This window comes from Paramisgurnus dabryanus, chromosome 7, assembly GCF_030506205.2.
Source record: "Paramisgurnus dabryanus chromosome 7, PD_genome_1.1, whole genome shotgun sequence".
Taxonomy (NCBI): Eukaryota; Metazoa; Chordata; class Actinopteri; order Cypriniformes; family Cobitidae; genus Paramisgurnus; species Paramisgurnus dabryanus.
The window spans coordinates 31632645-31651997 of NC_133343.1; the positions used below are offsets into that span (position 1 = coordinate 31632645).

Below are 19353 nucleotides of genomic sequence, written 5' to 3' on the forward strand. Positions count from 1 at the left end.
GTGCCGTTTACATTTGGGTCAAGTCGGGTTAAAAAAAATTGCCACTTAGTCGTGTCGGATTTGGGTCTAATTTAGTCGGGTTTGTCTTGGTCTGGTCTTTCTTTAAAAAAAAAGATTTATGCACGTCGGGTTCTGGTGTTTCGGGACATTTCGGGTACATTTCTTTGGAGCAGACCCCTTATGTGAACACACAGCTATAAAAAGTAAAGCACTGCAATAAGTGCATTGATAAATATCTAAGAAATATTGAGTTATGTTAAAACAGTTTTAAGAGATCTCCTCTGAAATCCTGGAGGAGACACATGTGAAATTTGCCCCCCTTCCAAAAAGAGACAGAATTAAACATGGTCTGATAGTAAATTCATTGCAGAAATCTCGTGTGTTTCTTTAGTATTTGTGTTTGGCAACCTAAACATTTCCAGAGATGCTGATAAATATACTGTCATAGCTCAGTGCATAAATCTCACATCTCTCAGCATTTCATCCGTTCCGCCTTCACTTAAACGCTGATCCTCGATCAATAACTCCCACCAGCCGAGTCTTCAATTAGTTTCCATCTATCTCACAGACCGACAGAAACTTGGGTAAGATTTCACTGTGGGATCAATGCAGCGAAGCCAAAACTGTGTACGAGAATCTAAACGTGTTGGTGTGAGCTAAAGCAAGGTCAAGGCACAGCTGATATCCACTCTGGATCGGACACACGTGAGACTCTGAGATCCAGCAGCCAAGATCATGTTTCATGGATCACCAGAGAACAGCGTAATCAATCTGTCTATAAAAAGCGTCATGATGGCACAAGTTAATCTGAACACATCGGGCAATGGTGCTCATACGATCAAATGAAGAAGTCCTGATCTCATTTACACTCCTGTCACTAAAAAGACATCCATTTGCTAAACAGAACCATGTTTAATTTGAACACATGATTTATCAGTACACTATTTTAAAGTGTAATCTGTTTTAAATTACTCTGACTCTGGCTTTCCTTATCGGGTGACATCTCTCTTCCTCTCCAACCACCAGTCATGGAGAGACATTTGCTTCTCTTCTTCAAGGCAAAAATCCTCTCTATTTTACACAGTAAGACATGTTGAATAACAGCCAATGTTAACTAATAAATAAATCACAGAAACATAAATTAGCGCTGTAACCAGCTTAAGGAACGAGTAACTGGCGTGATAAATGCTGCAAAGGGGGTCGCACACCAGCGCCGTTCTATAAAAAATCGAACACATTGCTTTCTATGAGTATACACACACCGGCGCCGACAGATAGCGCCTGTCCGCGCACACCGGACGCGCAGTTCAGCGCTGCGTCACGTCTAGGACAACTCGGAGGTATCGTAAACCGGAAGTGCACATTAAATATCATGAGCTTAGTCAGATAGCGTCTACTTCAAAATGCAAAATATACGTTAGCTGCCAATGTTAATCGTTAATGATTTGGGACAAACATGATGTTATTTAATGTTAAACTATGTGAGTGGCGCTGTGTGGCGCGACAGGGATTTGAGCATCTTCCTGAGTCAAAGCTGGGCGTCGCGGACAGGCGTCGGGGACAGGCGCCACCTGTCAGCGCCGGTGTGCATATACTCTTCGAAAACAATGTGTTCAATTTTTTTGTTGGGTGTGCAACCCCCTTACGATTCAGGAAGATGCTCAAATCCCTGTTACGCCACAGAGTGCCACTCACATAGTTTAACATTAAATAAAATCATATTTGTCCCAAATCATTATCAGCTATCTGACAAAGCTGGCGCTATTTAACGTGCCCTTCCAATTTACAATACCTCCGAGTTGTCCTAGACGCAACTCGACACGGCGCTGAGCTGCGCATTCGGTGTGCGACCCCCTTAAGGGGAGCACAACATTTGCACCCTTGAATAAGACTGCTGACCCCAATCAAGCAGGCAATAGCATGACCCTCCCTGACCCTGGATTAGGCATGCACGATATTGTAATATGCAATAACTTGCCAAATAATGCAATATGCAATAGGATAATTGAAATTATATTTATAATATAATTAAAAACTGAGAGTTATAAAACCAACATACATGTTTCACTTTCTTTCTGGAAAAAGAAAGCATCACTCTTTCTGTCTCACCAGTCTCTTTGCTTTCTGTATCGACCTAAAACTTTAACTATGCATAACATTTTAAAGAAAAAAAATACTGCGACATGCATATTGGAATACCCAGCTATTACTACTATGTTGCGGTAATTTCGATATATCTTGCGGGCCTTACTTAGATCATGTAGTGCAGATCTTAGAGACCCTTGACGCGAGTCCAAGAGGGTGCACCAGAGTCGTATTTTGGAACAGACTTGAGCGTTACGCCGGAAATAGGAAGAGAAGTTGCCCATCAGTGTGAACTCCTCCCATCCCTCCTGTCGTCTGATTGCTCTTTCGCAAGGACTTCTGGGTAGGTAAAGTGTGTGGAGCCTGCAGCAGTGCGGGCTTCACGAAGACCGCATCAAGGGTGCAAAGGGGGCGCTGATGAGCACACATCGGAGCATAAAAATGACAGATGGGACACCCTACGGGCTCGTAGACTAACCAAGCATGTGCAATTTAAAGCCACGAGACCGAAAGTCCTCATGAAGAGCGCCATTTGGGGCAGGGCCTAAGGTAATGCAGGAAAGCGCTAACGCTTGACGGAAGGCTTGTCTGAAGCGTGACTAACAGCCAATCACAGAGGCCGCAACACATGCTCCGGTCTTGCATTAACGTAATTGGCTGTCTCACACTAGGATATTTGCCTAAGGCGATCTGATTGGCTGACGTATGGTGCTTGAAAAGTTGCTAAATGTTCAACTTCTGCCGTGAGCAACGGCAGTGACGCGACGTTGACAGATCCACAATTCTGTTCAGCCACGCATGTCATCACACATTAAAAGTAAACGAGAAGCGTTAACGCTTTCGCCCCGTGTGAATGTACCCTTAGTCAGTGGCCGTGGGCGGGGCTTTATCAGTCTGACATCACATTAACATTAGAATCAAAACAGCCTATTGAGACTGCTTTGGTTTAATAGGGATTGAAAATAGTATTTTTTAATTCATTGTAAAAGTGGATTTTTCATAACAGGTGCCCTTTAAGAGTGCACATGAATACGAAATGGTCCACAGCAAATAATAAAAAAGTTTCAAACAGAAGTGTGCTACCTCACAATTCTGTGTTTAACTCATTAAGTTTCATCTCAGAATTAAGAAGTTTCAAATCCAAATGAACCCAAAGTAATTTTAAATCCAAAGCAGCATAGTCTGAAACTAAAATGTATCCTGAAAATGCACCACAAAGAAAAGTGCTCTGCTTTTTAGTTCAAAATCTCAGCAGTTATAGTTCATGCCAAACTTGCCATCACAAATGTTAGGTTGTTCTAGGTGGTTGTCAACATTCTTAACTTAACAGGAAATCAATAATCATCAATTTTCCTATTCGATGGTTAAGGCAACCATTGCCCCACAGCTTGGACACAGAGGCAGTAAATGCAGATCAGCTGATGAGGACATGAATTCAGGACCTTGGAGAGTTCAAGGGGAGGATTTCACCTTTGACTTGTACAGAAACACATCTGGTGTCTGTGAATGAGTAGTTAGTTAAACAAGTCTAGTTAAGCTTTAGACTGAGTTCACATACGTGCATCTTTACGATGGTGGGACAGAAGAGAGACTAATGCATTAAAAAATTAAATGTCTGAGGCCGTTTCTAATCAAATATCATCCTGCTATAATGATTAAATATCTTTACTACGTCTAATTTATTACAACAGACCTTTTAAGTTGATCATGTGAGGGCGTTTGGAGGAGACGAACGTCTCTCTGGGGAGGAACAGAAAGTGCTTTTAATGAAACGCTCTATTGTGAATCTTTGGGTTCCGGTATAAACAGGTGTCCTGGCCTTCATTCAGACTAAAAGAAGTGCATTATACAAATACCGTTTACACGTTTGGATTTTCTATTTCATAAACTTTAAATACACTGTCTTAGATAAAAAATTAATCAGTTTATGCATTTTATTTTCTATGGAAATCTATGAAAATACAAAAACTCATGACAAGAGTTGTGCATCCTCATTTTTGCATTATATGTTTTATGAAGGGTTTTGTAAACTAACACAAGAACTTTGTATTTTTTAAACGTTTTAATTAAAACATAAACAAATGCCAACTACTTTTAACTGCACAATTATGCTAAATAAATTAAGTGTATTTTAAAATATCATGTTTCTTATTATACTACCCATAAATTAGCAGATCTCTTTTATATAACGTTAGACGTTAAAGTAAGTAGTTATCCCTGAAATAGATGGTTATGTAATTACTGTTGATTTATTTAATTCGACTACATATTTAGACAAATAAATACCACAACTAACGCACAAGAGGTGTTTCATTCATCCAGTTGTAACACATGCATATTAATTACTACTGCGCAAGCGTCGCGTTTATCATGCATACAAATAAAAGACATAACATAAGAACACGCGTCTATATACATATTCAAGCACGAGCTTTTGTAGTTAAGTCTAAATAATAACAGAAATTCAGCATCAAGACATACCAGAGAGAGAGAGAGAGAGATGAACGCGAATCCAATCCTCCTGTGTGCTCTTCACAATCCTCCACTCTAATGAAACACAATAACGCTGAAGAGCCTGAATCATTCCTGCCAATCGGTTCATCTGAACGGTTCATTTGGTCTATTCACTGAAGCCCACTTGCGGCATTTTGGTGCTGTTTTATTTAATTTTTTATTTAAACTTTAAATACAAATTCGTTGTTTACAATACGTCAAATGTTTTACATTAAAGTCAAGTGACTTACAAACGCATTGTGAATCAAATCAATGAAAGGAATCGATTCTTTGTTGAATCGGATATCACTAAAACATTATGGTATCGGATGAACACAGTGTTGTGTTGTGTGCTGTGAGTGTATTAGATGGGGGATGGTGAGTCAGGAGACCCATGTTACATATTAATGACTGAAATGGCGTGCAAAGAGCTAAGATCTGCTTACCAACGCGGTTTAAAGGGATTTTAATATTTGCATAATTTGCATTCAGAGTATTTTCATGGAAGACAATATTTCTAATTATATCTAAAGATAAATACACACAGAAATAAATATTGTTCAGTGCATCACTTACAATTTCCATTATTGCAGACAATCAAGACACTGACAATGCCTGATATGACTGAATACTCCCTATTTTATCCTTTAGCATGTTACCTTTTTGTTTTTTAAACACTATAATCATATCAATTATTATTTCAAATGTTAACTTACACTTATTGAGATATTTAAAATGACAGCTCGGTGGTTTATTACCGCCACCAACTGGACAAGAATGTGTGGGACCAGTAAGGTAGAAAAACATTTTTATATAATAATATTTTTATATAAAAGATCTGTAATATTTAAACAATTTTATCTAATCTAATTGAGATTATTCTTAATTAATAATAGTTAATTTTACAGTATTTTACAGCTTTACAGTATGCACATGCACACTATGATGTTCTTTCACCTTTATAACGTTACATATTTTTAATATATGCCGCTATTACATTGGAGTGTGTATTAGATACATTAATTAATTAATGCAAATCATTAAACTAAAAAGAATAAATAATATGTTTTAAACAAAAAATTATCAATAACTTTCCATGCCGGTAGATGGCGGGACGAGGTTCGCCCATGGCTTTGAAAAAGCGCTGAGGAAGAATACCGGAAGTGCAGCGCATGACGTTCTTTCCGGCTCCGGTCTCTCAACAAGAGTAAAGGTAGGCCGAAACAAGAGCCGAAAATCCGTTTAAAATCTTCTACATCTTTTTATATAAATCGGTTCTTTAAGTGTATTTAATTTGAAGACATCCATTATAATTAATATCTGATAGTCTTGAGGTAATATTGACCGTTTGAAACATTATTTTAGGGCAGGATGGCTAGGGCTCTGTACGCTGTGGTAGTTTCCCGGTCCATAAGCGAGCTGGCAAACAACGTGAATACTAGATGTCATGAAACCAGTGGTTATGAAGTTATTTTAAAAACATTCAAACGTTAATAAAATTAATGTTTTGTGTGAATTGTGAGAGCAGTGTGAAGCGCACGGTTAACTTCAGTACCACGCAAGATGCTAAAAGCACCAGTGAATCTGAGCAGTTTTCTGAACAGTGTGCATTTAATGTTATGTAGGTTATTGTAGTTGTTTACTGTTTTTATATGTACTACTTAGTAATTAAATACGTAGAAATACCTTTTGACTGATTGTGTTAGATGACAATACTGGCATTTTATCATATGCAATAAGGAAATGAAAGAAATAGTACAGTCAGTGTCATTATGGAAATGCCTATACATCTCATGTTATAGAAGTCACATTTTACCTGTATAAATCAAATGCCATGTGTAATAAATTTGTGCTTCTGCATAATAGTAAAAGTACAGAATTGTTTAGCTTTAAATTACTTAAATTAATTTCCAATCGCTTTGAAAGCATACTCATTATTGGATCTTTGTGTTTATAGATGTTGATGCCCAAGAAGAATCGTATTGCTATCTATGAGCTCCTCTTTAAAGAGGGCGTCATGGTGGCCAAAAAAGATGTGCATCTTCCAAAACACCCAGAGCTTGCTGATAAAAACGTACCCAACCTTCACGTCATGAAGGCCATGCAGGTGAGAAAAGTTAAAAAAATTGTCAAACATTGTATGGTGACTATTAAATAAGTGCCCAAAGGAGATTTTGATCAATTTAGGGGCGGTATCCTTAGTTATATTGGCTAGCAACACATCTTGCAAAAACCAGTACTGGTGTGCTTCTTGACACAAAACACTGATGTATTTTAGGATACGTCTGTGCAAGATTTTTTTTTATTAAGGCAGCTCAAACATGCATTTTAGTCTGGGACTAGGATAAACCCTCTCTGGGAAAATCTAAACCTGACCTTTTATGTGACCTTCGCTTATGCAATGTTTCACCAATTGAGCTACAGGAACACAATATATGAACTGTAGTTCTAAATTGTGATTCATCTGAAATGTTTCAAGCGTGATACTCTGCATATGGACTGCTTCTGACATGCTTTTTATACCTACAGTCTTTGAAATCATGTGGGTACGTCAAAGAGCAGTTTGCTTGGCGCCACTTCTACTGGTACCTGACCAATGAGGGAATTCAGTACCTGAGGGATTTCCTGCACCTGCCCCCAGAGATTGTGCCCGCCACCCTCCGCCGTCAGACCCGCCCAGAGACCGCCAGGCCCCGCCCCAAGGGTATGATGTCCAAAATATTTTTATTGAATTATTCTGTTCAATGAAGATGGAGTAAGTACAGTTTACGCAAAGATGTAAGCATTTTAATGTTTCAAAGCAAGCATGTTGTTTTCAGGTCTTGAGGGAGAGAGACCGGCCCGTCTGGCCCGTGGAGAGGGAGACAGAGACGCATACAGGCGGTCTGGAGCTCCACGTAAGTGTACAATGCATACTGTCTGACCACTGACATCAGCATATTCTGTAGCGGTGGAGTTTGTGTAGCTAACACCCTCCCTGTCAACAAAAGATAAATACAAGCTACAGCGCTTTTATATGATTGACACATCAGCTATAGGCTTTACAAAGTTTGCTTAAGCGTCAGAAAATGTGTTAGTGGATGGAAATGCAATGGTTAATCTTCAGTTGGCTAAATGTATTTGGATTTTCATATTTTAACATATTAAAACAAAGACAATGTGTTGTTTTGTATGCGTTTTAAATCTTAATTCTTTGTGCGTGTTTGTTTCTCCAGCCGGCGCAGATAAGAAGGCCGAGGCTGGTGCCGGCGCTGCTACAGAATTCCAGTTTGTAAGTACCGCTGTTTAAATGCTTGCAGATTATCAACGTCATTTTCAGTGCATGATTTTTAACAAGATTACTGAGACCAGTTTAATTCATTGCTGAAGGAAAACTAAAAAAGTGCTCTACTGTGTTTTTCAGAGAGGTGGTTTTGGCCGTGGCAGAGGACAGCAGCCACAGTGATTTTCCATGTTATCTGTACAATAAAGTTTCAAAACTACTCCTGCATCAGACTCATTTGTATGTCGTTACATATACCAGGTGGATATTTTTTAATTTTGAATAATTCTATAAAAGCAATTTTTATTTTATATAAATCTGGGAATTGAGCCTTATTCTTTAAAAGCAAAAGTACAGATGACTGAAAACATGACTTAAACACAACGTGGCAGTTGTACCTGTTGAATTATAGCTGCATAGGAAACATGTCTGCGCTGACTGCATTGATTAATAAATAAAAGGCAACGGTCTGAGCAAACAATACAGTACATAGCCTTTACAAAAAGTTTGATTGGCAAACTAATGAAGATTTATTTGAACTAGGGTTGCATAACGATAAGGTTTTTGTTTACATCATATGTGTGTGTACTGTGAATAATAATTTAGTATAAATGAATAAACACGTGCATGTATATATTTAAGAAATGTTTACATGTGTATATACATATATAAAATATATGAATTATACATAAATATATATATATATATATATATATATATATATATAAATAATATTTTTTTTCTACAAAAATGTACATGTGTGCATTTTTTTATTTATATAAATATATATATACACACAATTATTATTCACAGTTCACACAAATATATGATGTAAACAAAAACCTTTATTTTGCAATAAATTAATCAGGATTTATCATTATGCAACCCTAATTTGAACAGATTAATTTTAAAGAAAGTGATTTTAAACAGTTTAACCGCAAAAAGGTGCTAAGTGAACAATTTTCTGAATGCACATGCGGTTAAATGTGTCCGGTCCAACTCCATGCCCTTCAAAGATCAGAACTCCAGATGTATAAAATACATTTGGCGAATAAAGTATTGGAAAAACAAAGTAATTTTTACTTTCGCCTATGTGGAGCAACTGTTTATGCTGCATCTTCTTCCCGAAGCGCCGTTTGGCATTCGTCCTCCGTCTGTGTGTGTGCGCGTGTTTAAGTGCACTCAACAAATGTAGGCATGTCAGAATTAAAGTTATGCCGCTTACATAATGTAGCCTTTTTTAATGTTTGATGACAAGATAGAAACTTAAGGAAAAGTATGTAGACTAATAATGTAAGTTTAATATCCTAATGATCAGCCTATACTTATTTGTATGTCCCACAGCTGACATGGAACGTTATTAACCGGTTCGGGAACTTTATTTTTTAGTTCTAACCGGTTCAGGAACGTCAATTTTAGGGTTGAACCGAAAACCAGAAATGTTAAAATACTGTTTCTGTTCGCAACGCACCAATTGGAAAAACGAGCAAGGATGGTGACACAAAATAAAACTCTTATTTGGAGCCATAGGAATGAATGGGGCTAAATACTAACACAATCAAGAAGCGCTGTACAGAGATTAAAAGTGCACACATTGAATAAAGATAGGTATGTATTAATTCATCTAAGTTGAGGTAAGAACATAGTAAAATAAACATAAAAATGCCTGAACATAGGTTTTAGGTCTAGTTTAGGCTACCATTATATTTCTAAACAATGCCTAATTTCTGCATAGATATTAAAAAAAAAGTGAATTAATTTTATATTTATACCATAGTTTTTTTAACCAGATGTTTTTGCATCTTATTAAAAACCATGTTGTTGGAAAGGAAAATGTTACTGCAGTACTGTTGTAGTTATGTTTTAATTTGACTAGTAGAAAAATTAAAATTGTGAATTGGTCAAATGTTCTGAAAAAAATCTAGATAACATTTTTTGCCATATTGCAAGGCCCTACACGTAATCAGTTTTTAAAATTATGGCATTTTTGACGATCAACACCACAGTTTTCCCCCAAAGTTTTTTACATGACCATCTTAACATTTATTATATTCATTATTAATTTATCTAGTGTGTAATAATCATATCTGAAGTATGAAACCACTGAATTCGCTTTTTCTGTGTGGACAAAGTCACTGAAAGCTTAAGGTCAAATACTGGTTTTTATTAGTTGGCACAATTATATTACATTCTCGTACTGCTTGATTTCACAATCCCAAAATAAAAAAGCAACATATTCCAGTGGTATTCCACCTGTCCAAGTGTAAGGGTCACAGCTTTGATGGAGTGTTGGCAGATCTTTGCATGGATTTCATAGTTCCAACATCCCATATGCACCAATTGACAGCATGTTTGAATGAAAATGTTTTAAAAAACCATTTTGGGGCCAAAAAGATGTAAACGACCCAGAGATTTACATTCAAAGTCTAATAATGAAAGTATGACATTTAAAGTGCTTTTTAATTGTATGGGGCGTTCATCTGATCAATTCTATGCTTGGTTACAATTTGAAATCAGATTTTTGTCAAATCATGCTTAAGATAAACCGTCTACTGTAACCTGGTGATTGATGCAGCTGTGTCAACTTCATACACTAAACATCTTCAGCCACCCACCAATGAATCATGAGAATGAGGCTCACGTCAGTATGACCATCAACACGTAAATCAAGAAAACAATCTGACAATCCAGTTCAAGTATTTCATGCTACACCAGAAGTGGATTTTTAAATGCATGACATTAGTATAGAAAGATATTAACCACAGGCATTATAAATCACTTTCATTTACTTGGATCTTGGGTTTATCATTACTTTGCAGTCCACTAACAATAAAAACATGAAATCTTGAATGAAACATGTACTTGATAAGAAACTTCATTATAAATGCACTTCCAAGCTTAAGTAAATAACCCTCAACAGTTCGGGTCACCTACAACCTCACGTGTACCAGAATCTATACATCATAACGACAAGCACTCGAAGATTTGCTTTTGATCTGTACAGGGGGAAAGACATCAACAATTACAGTGGCTCAAATTTCACAGTATTGCACCAACCGCCGCCTTCCAAGAGACTGGCCGAGCAAGCGGTTTGGCTTTGAAGACATACTTGATGTTTTAAAGCATACGAGAAGATGTAAAAACTATTTTACAAGCTAAAACTAAATCCTTTGTTGAATTGTGCAGCTTCTCGTCTCTCTATATCAAGAGGTTCATGAGTGTTTGAAGATGTGGACTCACATGAGGTTGAAACCCATGAGGTTATATTAACACTTGATAATATTGATAGATATTATCAAGAAGACCTTCATCTGACCGAAAAATTGACTTCATCGATGGAGAGTAAGTGAAATAGAAGAACTTACTCAACTCACCAGTTCAATAAAAGACTAGAAAACATGAACTGGATGTGTCTTTTAAGTAGGGTTGGGAATCGAGAATCGATTCCAATTCTGGAATCGGATCCTTACTACAAAATGGACATTTCAATTCCTGCATGCAAATGTTTTATTCCGAATCTTTTATTCACGTTATCTGTGAAGATCTGACCTGCGACAGTTTACTTGAAAATCGTTAAAAACTACAGTGACCATAGTTTAACCAGCGGTGAAAAGTGAAGCAAAAACATTTTGATCGCCCCCTGGTGTCTGGCTGCAGTATAAGTCATAAACCCCACCCTCTCCACGTAAACAAATGTGACATTTTATTTTTTACATGTCAAATAAGGTTATTTATCATCATGTTGCCATCATAGACTGTAAAAAAAAGATGGACGTAGTATCCGTGACGTCACCTTTAGGTTTCTGAAGATCGTTTTTGACATAGATATGTATAAAGGCTAGATGTGTTACGGCAGAGTCTCTAACCTCATCACCTGGCGGCCATCTACCACAGGCAGCTCGCTTACTCATAGCATTAAGTTTTAATGGTGTAGGTACTTTTAAGTGACCATTACTTGCTAAAATTTTGTACCAATTTTCAAACGGTTTGGTTTCTTACAAACATTATTAACGTGGCTATAATTCTGGATGCTTTAACATGTTTCATGAAATATTTATTTTTTTAGTAGAAGAATGCAGTGTCATAGGTACATCTTTGACATTTATAACAAACCAAACCGGTAGAAAATTAAACAAGTTATGGTCATTTAAAAGTACCTGCACCATTAAAACAATGCTACGAGTGAGCGAGCTGCCTGTGGTAAGATGGCCACCAAAATGCAGACGTTCCACTCAATTGGCCAGCAGCACGGGCGAGACATCTAGCCTTTATACATATCTATGGTTTTTGAAGCCAATAAAAGGCGGTGCCCGCCGTCGCCATCTTGGCCGCGCGTCACCGCGCATCACTCACAGATATCCGAAAATGGTAAAGAGGCGGGACGTGGGTGAAGCTGAGGTGGCTGGAAGCTAAAACCCCGCCTAGCGCAACTCTAGTGTAAGCAGTGGCAATTCAACCGTCACTCAAGTGGCCACGCCCTTAATTATGCAGAACTTCAAGGCTTAATATAATTTAAACGGATAAGTTACAAAAAAATTCACCCCCCTCATAGTTGTCATGAAGGGCAAAATTGGCTATACACACCAAAAAAAAATTTTGTACCAGGCTGTAAACATTTTTTCTGCTGTAAAGTTAGCAATTTTAACATGGAGGTCTATGGGAAATGACTCCCTTTTGGAGCCTGCCTCTAGTGGCCAATCAATGAACTGCAGATTTAATCACTTCCGTATTGGCTTCATCAGAGAGATCGGAAGGTTGCCATTCTTTAAGTGCTCAGTTGGTTATTAAATGCTATTAAATGTGATGACTTAATTTGTGTGTTTGTGAATGAGCCAAACAGGAATATCCCGACCTTCATACCACGGCCGCCACCTCATGATCACTTAGCAGAAGGTGGTTTTAAATGATGTCATTGGCGAAAGATGTCAGCAGCCCATTTTGAGATATTTACAAATGATAATCAATCTACACTTTCACAATAATACAAATAGATATTATTTACCGGTCATCTTTTTGTAAAACCCTGCTCATAAATATATTATTTTGCATAACAGTCAGCAATAAGTAGGCCAAATGACAATTTTTTACAACGCTGGAATCGAAGAAAAGAATCAGAATCGATTTGCAGAATTGGAATCAATAAAATTCAAAATGATACCCAACCCTACTGATAAGAAATGTAAAATGTCGATAAGCACTTATTAAGAAAAAGTCAACATGAATCTGCGTTTGAAACTTCGGTAATGACACAATTTCGCATGCAGAAAATGATAATAAATGAGAAAACATGTTTTGCACAGGTGGATTATGTTATTACATTTTCATAAGAAATCTTTTCCGTTTCTGTGATACAATCTGTGCCTTAAAAAGTAATCTGAATTTTGATTTCATGTTGACTTTAAAGATGAAATGTTTTTCAGATTACATCATAAAAACACAGTCACGCAAATCCTTCTGACACATCATAATAGTCTATTCATTTTACTAGATCAACTCAAAACCCAGCAAACATCATCTGCTTGGGAAAGTTTTATATTAAAGTGTGAAATTGCAAAAATTACAGTCCAGTTGAATTAGGTAATCGTATAAATTAAACCCTCTGTGAGTTCGGAGGCCCAAAGGATATTTACAAGATGGTAAAACAAACAAACGAAAAAAAAAAAACAGCTAAGTTAAGAACACCTATTTATAACACGACATACAGGTTAAACATCCATCGCATCACATAAACTCATATCATCATGACAAATAAATACCAGTGCTCATGCAAAACTATTCAACTTTCACGCATTCAAACGGCTAACATCTCCACAACCGCGCTTCAGACAGAAAACTAACAAAACCTCGCTCACGCATACGCACGCATAGGAAACTGAATGTGTAAAAATACTGAAAGCCACATGCTAGCGCACCATGTGTATATTTTTACATCACGACAGTAAAAAGTAGCATTCGTTTAATCCCACGCAAGGGCCGCGTAGAGGACGCTAAAACAACGTGGGATTCATGCGTGAAAAAACGAATCTGTAAAAAGCAAAAATATTACATTTACAAAACATTGTATTGAATATTCGACCAACACTCGATGTCACTGCCCTCTCCCGGCACTCAAAAAGAGTTGGCAAATCATTGTTTGTGTTTGTTTGAAAGAATTAAGAGTGAAAATAAAAAGAAAACAATGAAAATAAGAGCGCGAGTTGAGTAAGCATCTAAGTGTCGATGTTTTGCATTAGTTATCTGATATCGGAGACTGAGCTTTGATTAATGCTGTAGGTGGGTGACAGATCTCCACCTATCGTGGCCACTAGGGGCGCACCGTTACGATTCAGACAGCCCTCCTGAAGAGCTGCGAAGTAGGTGGCCTGAACCGGTTTGTGACACTGCAACACTTGTATGGCATCGTCGATTTTGAACCATTCCCTTTTTCTCCCTGTAACAAAAAGAAAAATCAAGCATTAATATATATACTCATATATATACTCATTTTACAGCTCTCCTGGACTTAAACATTCGATTTTTACCATTTTGGAATCCATTCAGCCAATCTCCGGGTCTGGCGCTAGCACTTTTAACATACCTTAGAATAATCCATTGAATCTAATTAGACCATTAGCATCGCGCTCAAAAATAATCAAGGATTTTGCTGCCGTAACATGGCTGCAGGAGATGCAATGATATTACACAGTGCCCTGCTATTGAAAGTTACTAAGCGGACTATTTTCGGCTGCGTGACATCAATAGCAGGGGACTATTTTTGGGCACTGTGTAATATCATTGCACCTCCTGCAGCCATGTTACGGCAGCAAAGTCCTTGATTATTAGCGTAATAATCCGGCGTAATAATCAATGACTTTGCTGCCGTAACATGGCTGCAGGAGGTGCAATGATATAACACAGTGCCCAATGGTTACTAATGGAACTATATTCGGCTGCGTAATATCGTGCATGATGTAACTTCAGACGAGTCTTTAGTTATTTTTGAGTGCAACGCTAATGGTCTAATTCAATGGATTACGCTAAACTATGCTTAAAGTGGTAACGCCAGACCCGGAGATCAGCTGAATGGATTCCAAAACGGTGAAAATCAAATGTTTAACTCTAGGAGAGCGGTAAAATGTAAGTATTTTAAAAAAAAAGTGGAGTGTCCCTTACGTATACAGGACATAACATTAACCTTATTTGGAAAATCATTGAGGTCAATTCAAGATTACTAACCAATGTTTACCGAATCCTCCCAGTCCTCCAGAACTTCAGTTACGATGAGAACATAGACATATGTTCTGTGTTTCCTATCTCGATTCTGAAAGCGCAATAAGATTTTATTTAAAACACCATTATGTTCAAGTGAACGTTGCAATGCTGCAAATGTGTAACGGTAGCTGTTAATCTGTGGTTACACAAAAGTGTGTTGTGTTATATTAGTTTAACTTACCTCAAATATTCCCACTAGTCTTCCTAAACTCCCCTTGACTCCGGCCTAAGATAAAAATAAAAAGTTGAACCACACTGAAAAAAGTAATATTGTCAAAAATGTGACAAATCTAGTTCTCAAAAAAACATTAAGAAAATAACAAGTTTTACTCAATTAACTAATTTCTGTTCAATCGGTTCTGCATCAAGATCTACTAATGGCCAATAGACACGTTCACTTATTTTAATTATTTTTAAGCAAATTTTCCTAAAAGAATAAGCATAAGACAGAGGCAGGACAAGGACCTCTTTAAAAAATGACAATGGGAGATCCATCATAACACTCAACAGGAGAAATTTTACTTCATCAAAAGCACGCCTTGAGGAGTTGACTGTCGTCATTCGCGGTCTAAATTTAGTCCTGAACAATATTAGACCTAAATCACAACCCAAATTATTCGCACTGTCTTTACATAAATACACTACTACACAATTCCAAGTATTGCACAGCTGAACGTCTGTGATATTTAGTCACGGTACGCTTACGGTCTGCGACCGCTCTCGCTCGCACCCAAGACGCTTTTGGCAACGGTCTGGACAGCAGCCGAGGGGTAAAGCGTAGCACTTCATCCGAGTTTAATGCCCTTTAGATGGTAAGGTGATCGTCCCAACAGAACGAGTGACATGCTTCTAGCCGTCTCTTAATCGGGCAGTGGAAGCAAGACAGCTTGAGCGTTGAACACAAGTACTTCTCTTTATGAAAAAAACCCTGCTTCAATTTCAGCAGTGAGAAAACCAGCAATTTTCACGCCTGCACAATGGATCCGATAAGCGTTTCTTAACAAGTGTATAGCGTTTAACACATACAAATAATAACTTTTTTGCTAATATAAACACTGAAACACCGTGGATAATACAGCTATTGTCAATAAGGATGAAAAGCTAATATAATGATGATTTAATAGCCCATTATTTGGCCACATTTGACAATATCACCATTAACTGTATGTGATTGTCATACGTGTTCATTTTCTCTTCTGCCAGTCCTACAAATTTGATCAAATACTGATTAAATATTGTAGAAAATGTAGTTTTAAATTAGTAACTCTACTCTTTCTGTAGTAACAATATGTTACCCTAGACCACAAAACCAAAGACCACATTTTTTTTATATTCATACATCATCTGAAAGCTAAATAAATATTTGGCCAATATATAACCATTTCAAAATCAACTTTGAAATAATCATATTTTAAAGTTGTCCAAATGAAGTCCTTAGCAACACTTGCTTTGTTAAATTTTTTATATATTTATGGTAGAACATTTAAAAAAATTTTTTAATAAAACAAGATCTTTATGCAATATCCTAATTATTATTATTATTATTATTATTTTGCATAAACACATCCTTTTGACCCATACAATGTATATATACACTCGTGCGACATATGATTTAGTTTCAAATATTATCTTTAAATACGGTATACTGGCAGAAACTATAGTTACTGTTGTATATTTTTGTAAATGTCCACAAACTCTTTTAATTTTTTTAAATCAGACCTCTTCACAAACTTCTCGGACAGCAGCGACGTTTGGCTCTTCGTTGGGCTCCATTCCTCCTCCAGGAACGATCCATTTATCCGGATGCCTGCTGCTGCTCACTAACAGCACCTGTGTGAATACGGTACATTTACGGTACATTACCACATTGGTGCGAATGAATAACAAATCAATACATCAGACATAACCACTGATCAGATGACATTTGGATTCTGATGATACCATGATAATCTTTCCCAGTCCTCCAACCAACACTCGGCATTTTAGATAAATATTTAGTGTTATACTTTATCGCTCTCTTTTTTTTAATAACAGCTTAATCGAGACACAGTAAATTTCACTGCTGTACATTCATACAGATTTTGTGATCGATCGTAACATGTTTGACATAACAGATGGCGTCACAGGGCTCCAGACTAACTTTTTCACTAGGAGCACAGTGGCCCCCCAACTGAAAATTTAAGGGGCGCAACCAGAAAATGTAGGAGCACACGCCATAAATCAACATGCTAACCAAATATTCACATTTCTACATAGTTTTACTACGGTATGTATAAAAGCACAGCACACGCCTGGCACATATCCCAAAAGCATTGTTTTACTATATACTGTATCCTTAAAGCATAGTTTTACCATGGTATATGTTTTAACCCTACTGATAAAACCAACATAAAGGGGTGGTTTCTCGGACAGGGATAAGTTTAAACCAGAACTAGGCCTTACAGTTTTATTAGGAAATGTAACTATTTTTAACAAGCATATCTTACTAAAAACATTACTTGTGTTGAGGCAAAACAAAGGGTACTAATGTATTTTAAGATACGTCAGTGTAAGTTGTTTTCAGTTTGGACCGCTCTTACATTTATTTTAGTCTAGGACTAGTCTAATCCCTGTCCGGGAAACTGTCCCAATATGGTTTTGCTGGTGTAGAAAGCTGGTCAAGCTGTGTTTTGGTCACTTTTTAAGTTGGTCAGTTTGGAAGACCAGCTGATCTACCAGCTTAACCAGGCTAGGAGTACCAGCTACTGCCACCTTAAACCAGCTAATGCTGGTTTTAGCTGGATTTTTTTACAGCAATACTATGATACACATGTAAACATCAAAGTACTATAATGGTGTATGTTTTAAAAATGTGGCAATTTGTAAACATTAACAACAAAACATAGTTTAATATGGTACGTGTAAAAACATGGTAGTTTTTGTTATGTGTGCGCTCATTTCTGAAAATACACTGAGATTTATTCAGGCACGAGGCCTACTGGAGTCCAGCGACGCTCCCTTAGAATCAACGACGCTGCCCACGCATTTCCCCGCTGGTTATAACGGGAGCGTTTTGTTGGGTAACTGTTTAACGCTAGGCTAGCTCAACTAACTTGTCCCAGGCTATCCGCCGTTAGCACACTGGTAGCTTGCGTTTAAATGTCAAGCAGTGAGATCTACAGCTAAACCGCGCACTCGAAGCATTGACAGACGCGCCCTGTGATCCCCACCGGCACCCGGGACTCACCTCCTCCTCGGTTTCGTTCCTAAAGCACAGACAGGCGGCCCGCTTCTTGTACCCGTCTCCATCATACGTGCGCGTCTGGTTCGACTTGAGCTTCATCATGTCGAGCTGTGCGTCGCGTTACGACTGAGATCGGAACCTGAACCTGCCGCAAATACACAGACGCAAAGTCCGCGTGTGGAAACCTCGCGTTTTATTACTGGTTATAAAGTCTCCTGCGCTTCATTTTTCCTAAACCGAGCGCATCTCAGACACGGACGCCATTACCGAAACAGATACGCGATGTGCGTTACGTGGACGCCGTGCGTCAAGTAGAACACGTAGTTGGCTTTAAAGAATAGGGCATGGCGCGGTAATGCTGCGCACAACAATCACGTTCTCTTGCATATACTGAGGACGGGCCGTTGAATTATATGAAAATAATGCAAATCGAAGGTGGTTATACCGCGGGTGTGCATAATTTTCAAATCATTCAAAGGACCAGAGTCCATTATTCCGCTTATACCACGGTTACCACAAATATTGGCATTTTAAAGGGGTCATATTATGAGATTTTTTTTTAGATGTAAAATAAGTCTTTGGTGTACCCAGAGTGAAGTTTTACCTCAGAATACCCCACAATAATGTATTATAACATGTTAAAATTGCCTCTTTGTATGTGTGAGTAAAAATGTGCGGTTTTGGGGCGTGTCCTTTTAAATGCAAATGAGCTGATGAACGCAAATACTGATCGCCATAATGGTGGTTTGTTGAAATTGAAACTCAATCGTGCTGTCAATTATTTTCTCTCTCTCTCTCTCTCTCTCTCATTCTTTTTTCTCTCTCTTCACTAAGGGGCTGTTTACACATGGTATTAAGATGTGTTTTCATCGATCGGATCACAAGTGGACGAGAGAGACACAATGCGTTTACACCTGGTATTTAAATCCGTCTCTTTTGTCCACTTTCGACCGCATCTGTCCTGAATACTGTGAGGGGGTGGTCTGTGAGACGGTGGGCGAGTCTCTCTGCTGTCATTCAAACGCGAGCGGGAGTAATT

General features: G+C 37.8%; 3 protein-coding genes across 7 annotated transcripts in view; 1 reads left to right on the plus strand and 2 right to left on the minus strand.

Annotated features, from left to right (window-relative positions):
* pacsin1b (protein kinase C and casein kinase substrate in neurons 1b) overlaps positions 1-4669 on the minus strand; it is a 29996-nt gene extending 25327 nt beyond the window's left edge. For 4 of the 5 annotated variants that reach the window (XM_073815237.1, XM_073815236.1, XM_073815235.1 and 1 more), the window contains exon 1: positions 4567-4669. The gene's annotated coding sequence lies outside the window, so the exon portion shown is untranslated. Of the gene's footprint in view, positions 1-3778; positions 3808-4566 lie in introns of those variants that run through there. The other variant, XM_065279530.2, reaches the window with a different exon arrangement.
* Positions 4670-5713: 1044 nt separating this feature from the next.
* rps10 (ribosomal protein S10) lies at positions 5714-8060 on the plus strand. The gene is made up of 6 exons (XM_065279537.1): positions 5714-5791; positions 6536-6685; positions 7108-7282; positions 7398-7475; positions 7794-7849; positions 7982-8060. The coding sequence occupies exons 2-6, from the start codon at positions 6536-6538 to the stop codon at positions 8021-8023; spliced, it is 501 nt and encodes a 166-aa protein (XP_065135609.1). The 5' UTR covers positions 5714-5791; the 3' UTR covers positions 8024-8060.
* A 1929-nt stretch (positions 8061-9989) lies between these two features.
* On the minus strand, positions 9990-18618 carry nudt3b (nudix (nucleoside diphosphate linked moiety X)-type motif 3b). The gene is made up of 5 exons (XM_065279538.2): positions 18318-18618; positions 16811-16921; positions 15273-15317; positions 15056-15140; positions 9990-14270 (listed from the first exon to the last, which is right to left on the minus strand). Exons 1-5 carry the CDS (start codon positions 18414-18416, stop codon positions 14074-14076), a joined length of 537 nt encoding a protein of 178 aa, XP_065135610.1. The 5' UTR covers positions 18417-18618; the 3' UTR covers positions 9990-14073.
* Positions 18619-19353: the final 735 nt, after the last annotated feature.

Bases quoted from the DNA above. Each gene is read 5' to 3' on its own strand.
- rps10 (XM_065279537.1), top strand. From the start codon at position 6,536: ATGTTGATGCCCAAGAAGAATCGTATTGCTATCTATGAGCTCCTCTTT. The intron at 7,283-7,397 runs GTATGATGTCCA...TGTTGTTTTCAG, and splicing joins CGCCAGGCCCCGCCCCAAGG to GTCTTGAGGGAGAGAGACCG. The intron at 7,850-7,981 runs GTAAGTACCGCT...TGTGTTTTTCAG, and splicing joins CTGCTACAGAATTCCAGTTT to AGAGGTGGTTTTGGCCGTGG.
- nudt3b (XM_065279538.2), bottom strand. From the start codon at position 18,416: ATGATGAAGCTCAAGTCGAACCAGACGCGCACGTATGATGGAGACGGG. The intron at 15,318-16,810 runs GTCTGATTTAAA...TTTTTATCTTAG, and splicing joins TCCGAGAAGTTTGTGAAGAG to GCCGGAGTCAAGGGGAGTTT. The intron at 14,271-15,055 runs GTTAGTAATCTT...TTTTTGTTACAG, and splicing joins GGAGGATTCGGTAAACATTG to GGAGAAAAAGGGAATGGTTC.